General features: G+C 46.4%; 1 protein-coding gene and 1 long non-coding RNA gene across 2 annotated transcripts in view; one reads left to right on the forward strand and one right to left on the reverse strand.

Annotated features, from left to right (window-relative positions):
- Nucleotides 1-1,499, reverse strand: part of LOC137316778 (uncharacterized) — a 1,967-nt gene extending 468 nt beyond the window's left edge. Inside the window, exons 1-2 of the long non-coding RNA XR_010961602.1 lie at nucleotides 1,430-1,499; nucleotides 415-549 (exon numbers count right to left, since the gene is read on the reverse strand). This is a non-coding gene — a long non-coding RNA (uncharacterized lncRNA). The remainder of the gene's footprint in view (nucleotides 1-414; nucleotides 550-1,429) is intronic.
- Nucleotides 1,500-2,751: 1,252 nt separating this feature from the next.
- On the forward strand, nucleotides 2,752-4,383 carry LOC137316709 (zinc finger protein 271-like). The gene is made up of 2 exons (XM_067980552.1): nucleotides 2,752-2,824; nucleotides 2,928-4,383. Exon 2 carries the CDS (start codon nucleotides 3,092-3,094, stop codon nucleotides 4,268-4,270), a length of 1,179 nt encoding a protein of 392 aa, XP_067836653.1. The 5' UTR covers nucleotides 2,752-2,824; nucleotides 2,928-3,091; the 3' UTR covers nucleotides 4,271-4,383.
- The last annotated feature ends 223 nt before the right edge of the window (nucleotides 4,384-4,606 follow it).

Genomic DNA, 4,606 nt, shown 5'->3' on the forward strand with positions numbered 1-4,606 from the left:
GCCGGGGATTTTGCAATCCAACTTGACGAGAGTGCTGATATTTCAAATTGTACAACACTGTTAGTTTCTGTGAGATATGTCGGGCAAGATGACTTTACAGAGGTTTTGTTGTGTTGTATAACTTTACCAACAAATACAACAGGAGCACAGATATTCGAAGCACTGCATGACTGTGTAGATGAAAAATACAAATTGGACTGGGCTAATTGCAAAGGAGTTACACGTGATGGAGCAGCAAATATGACAGGTGGAAATAGCGGAGTCGCGAGAAGAATATCTGAGGCAGCTGGGAATGATGTTGCTTGGAATCATTGTTTCATTCACCGCGAAGGTTTGGTGTATTCCGCCTGATTTTATGGCAGTCCTGTAGGAAGTAGTGAAAATTGTTAATTTAAATAAAGGAAGCTCACTGACCTGCTTTTTGAAGCGTTATGCTCAGAAATGGGAGCTGAGCTTACTCATTTACTGTTTCACACTGAAGTACGATGGCTGTCACGTGGCAGGGTGCTTAAAAGGGTGCATGGCCTCAGGAAAGAGAGTCACATTTTTCTGGAAGAGAAAGAGTCTAACTTGGCAAATTTGTTTTACGATGACAGTTAGTTAATGAAGTTGTCTTACTTGGCTGACATGTTCTCAATTTTAAACGATCTGAATTTGAAGTTACAAGGAAGAGGCAATGATTTGTTTCGACACTGTGAACAGATACAAGCATTCCAAAATTCATTAGAACTGCAGCAAGTCCGACTGAAAAGTAATCACCCGAGATATTCCATGTTCCCAGCACTGTTACAACACATTGAGAAGAACAGCATCAATGAAGATAAAGGGAATGAAATGAAATGTGTCATACAGTTACATCTCGCTGCTCTGTCTGACCATTTAAGTCGTTACTTCCCTGCAGAGGGATTTGAAAATTTGATGGAAGAGCGTTGGGTGAAAGATCCTTTTGCTTTCGAAAATCCTGAATAGGTAATGAAGCTAAACTTGATGCTTGAGCAAGAAAACGAGCTGGTGCGACTCACCTGTGATGGCATACTGAAAGCACGCCACAAGTCATTTAGTTTATCACTTTTTTTCGATCAGTGCTTTCAAAGAATATTCTCTGTTGCGTAAGATTAGTGTTCTGTTGTTGCTGCCGTTCATAACAACTTACATGTGCGAACTGGGATTTTCGACTTTGAGAACGTTAAAAACAAGAGAAAGAAACCGACACAACAGCGCACCTGATATGCGTGGAGCGCTTTCATCTTGTGATCCAGATTGGAACGAGATCATGAACAACAGGCAGACCCACCCGTCACATTAAGTAAGTGAAACTCAACCTGAACTCTTATTTACTGTATTTACACAATATTTCAAATGTTTTTCAAGTAACGTCGATGTCTAATTTTAGTTATTACTTGAAATGAAGTAAAGAGCATGGACTGACCTTTATTGGGATTTGATGAAAACTCCAGTCAGAAGATATTATTGTTTTGTGTCCCTGGGGGAAGTGTTTTCCTTCCACTGGGTCACGAGGAAAAATGTTTGTGAAACACTGTTCCACATTGTACGGTCAGTGTCTGTTCAGCAAACCGACCCTCAATTCCTCAGTCCGTATTTCGAGAAACGCTTCTGTGCGCGACGCCGGCAAAAAAACACTGACCGACTCCCGGTAACTAATGGCGGCCGGAGGCCCCACAATCCCCCGCGCCCCAGAAACCCGTCCATCTCTCCAAGGCGCTGATTTCGCGATCAGACTGCGCATGCTCCCCAGGCCCGCCCTGCATTCTGGGAGCGCTTCGGTCCTGCAGTTTGTCGCGAGTCGGACTCGGTGGAAACAGGAGAAGAAACCGGGAAGCGGCGGGTGGGACGAGGGAGGCGCTGGATGAGGGGTTTAATGGTGCTAAGGGCACCCGGGCCGCCCGTCCGACCGTCCGCCGGGCCCCCCGGCTCTGATTCGGGTTCTGAGCCGCACTCGGTGTTGCTGAGACTCCGCTCGGCCCCGCTCAGTGTCTCCGACCAGAACCGCGCATGCTCTGGCCATGGGCCCTTCCCGCGCCTGCGCGCTGATCCCCTTCGAATTCAGATAGAACGTATTCTACCGCGCGGGGCATTTTGGGTAAGATTATCGCCATTGTAAAACCCTCTTGCCGATATTTCTGTGGTGGTGTGTCAAAGGGCGAGGTTTACCAATCAAAAGCAAAATACTGCGGATGCTGGAAATGTGAAACATAAAGAGAAAATGCTGGAAATCCTCAGCAAGTCAGGCAGCATCCGCGGAGAATGAAACAGAGTTAACGTTTCAGATTAGTGTTAATGTTTTGCCAGAACTTGAAGAAGTGAAAGAATTAACAGTTTTTAAGCAAGTAGAGAGGCAGGGAAGGAGGGGGCGGGGAGGGAAAGAACAAAAGGGCAGGTCTGTGATAGGGTGGAGGGCAGGAGTGATAAAGCAAAAAAAAGGGATGATGCTGCAAGGCAAGGAGGGTGGTAATGGGTCAAGTAAATAAACAAAGGATGAATCCAGTTGAGCTTTAAAGGGTTTCAGTCAGTTGGATGTGTGAATGAGGCCGTTAGCCAAAGAAAGCGAATTTGAAGCGGAGAGAGAGGGACAAGCTGTGTAACCGGGCACACTCATCCGCAGCCCAGACATCACTTCTTTCCCACTAGGCGTGAAAGGACTATATTAATTACAGTAATCCATGTCATTTGATTTTGAATAGTTTAGTTTCTAAATTGAATCATGTTTCTCCAATTATATTTCCCAACTCAGATTCAAGGCCTCCAACCCAACCCAAATGTTGGAGATGGTGCAGACGGTTTGTGTTTCAGCAGAGGTAGGAGGGTGAGTGTGTGAGACTGGGATTTACTGTCTGGGGGAATGAGCAGGAAGAATGTTCCATAGAAACTAGAATTGCCTGTTCTGAATTTCTATTCTGTATTCACAGTGAGTACTTCTGTAAACTCCAGTGCACTGATTGCGGAAAGAGCTTTAACCAGTTCCACAACCTGAAAAAACATCGCACCATTCACAGCGGGGAGAAACCGTACACGTGTTCTGTGTGTGGACGAGGCTTCACCTGATCGTCCAACCTGGAGAGACACAAGGACGATGGAGAAACCGTGGAAATGTGGGGACTGTGGGAAGGGATTCAATTACCCATCCCAACTGGAAACTCATCGACGCAGACACACTGGGGAGAGGCCGTTCACCTGCTCCGTGTGTGGGAAGGGATTCACTCAGTTATCCCACCTGCTGACGCACCAGCGAGTTCACACTGGGGAGAGGCTATTCACCTGCTCCATGTGTGGGATGAGATTCACTCTGTCATCCAGCCTCATTGAACATGAACTTGTTCATACTGAGAAGAGACCTTTTAAATATTTTGACTGTGACAAGAGTTTAAAAAGCAGAAATGAGCTGCTGAAACTCCAACGCACTCACACTGGGGAGAGGCCGTTCACCTGCAATGAGTGCGGGAAGGGATTCACTCAGTCATCCAACCTGCTGACACACCAGCGAGTTCACACTGGGGAGAGGCCGTTCACCTGCTCCGTGTGTGGGAAGGGATTCACTCAGTCACCCAGCCTTATTGAACATCAGCTTGTTCACACTGATAAGAGACTTTTCAAATGTTCTGTCTGTGAGAAGAGCTTTAAAAGAAAAAGTGATCTCCTGACACACCAACGCACTCACACTGGGGAGAGGCCGTTCACCTGCTCCGTGTGTGGGAAGGGATTCACTCAGTCATCCAGCCTACTGATACACCAGCGAGTTCACACTGGGGAGAGGCCGTTCACCTGCTCCGTGTGTGGGAAGGGATTCACTCGATCATCCCACCGGCTGAGACACCAGCGAATTCACACTGGGGAGAGGCCGTTCACCTGCTCCGTGTGTGGGAAGGGATTCACTTATTCATCCAGCCTTCTGACACATCAACTCGTTCACACTGATAAGAGACCTTTTAAATGTTCTGACTGTGAGAAGAGCTTTAAAAGAAAAAAGGATCTACTGAGACACCAACGTACTCACACTGGGGAGAGGGCGTTCACCTGCTCCGTGTGTGGGAAGGGACTCACTCGTTCATCCTACCTCATTGAACATCAACATGTTCACACTGATAAGAGACCCTTTGACTGTTCTGTCTTTGAGAAGAACTTTAAAAGAACAAGGGATCTACTGAGACACCAACGTATTCACACTGGGGAGAGGCCGTTCACCTGCTCATTGTGTGGGAAGGGATTTACTCTGTCATCCAGCCTGCTGATACACCAGCGAGTTCACATGTGACTGCAGGGGTTGGATTCTGCTGTTATTGCTGCTGTTAATCACATCAAGGACTGAACCGTGTTCATTCTGGCAGTTGGGGGCTGTTTCTGATGTTAATAATCCATTTCACTGGACTGCAGTATTAGAATTCTGTACAAGTGTCAAATAAATCAGCTTTCTTTTAAACACAGTTTTTCTAGTCCTTGATATCTCGATGATAAGACAAGGTGATTGAGGACTTGTGATGAAGTGAGTGGAATCCATCTTTGAACTGAGTTCCTCCACCTTTTTAAAAGATGGATCTACAAGATGTCCAAGGCTGACAGGACAGAAAATTCTTTTATATCACAGGGTCCA

This window comes from Heptranchias perlo, unplaced genomic scaffold (assembly GCF_035084215.1).
Source record: "Heptranchias perlo isolate sHepPer1 unplaced genomic scaffold, sHepPer1.hap1 HAP1_SCAFFOLD_60, whole genome shotgun sequence".
In the NCBI taxonomy this organism is placed as follows: domain Eukaryota; kingdom Metazoa; phylum Chordata; class Chondrichthyes; order Hexanchiformes; family Hexanchidae; genus Heptranchias; species Heptranchias perlo.

Excerpts from the sequence above, each read along its gene's own strand:
- LOC137316709 (XM_067980552.1), top strand. The coding sequence starts at position 3,092 with ATGGAGAAACCGTGGAAATGTGGGGACTGTGGGAAGGGATTCAATTAC.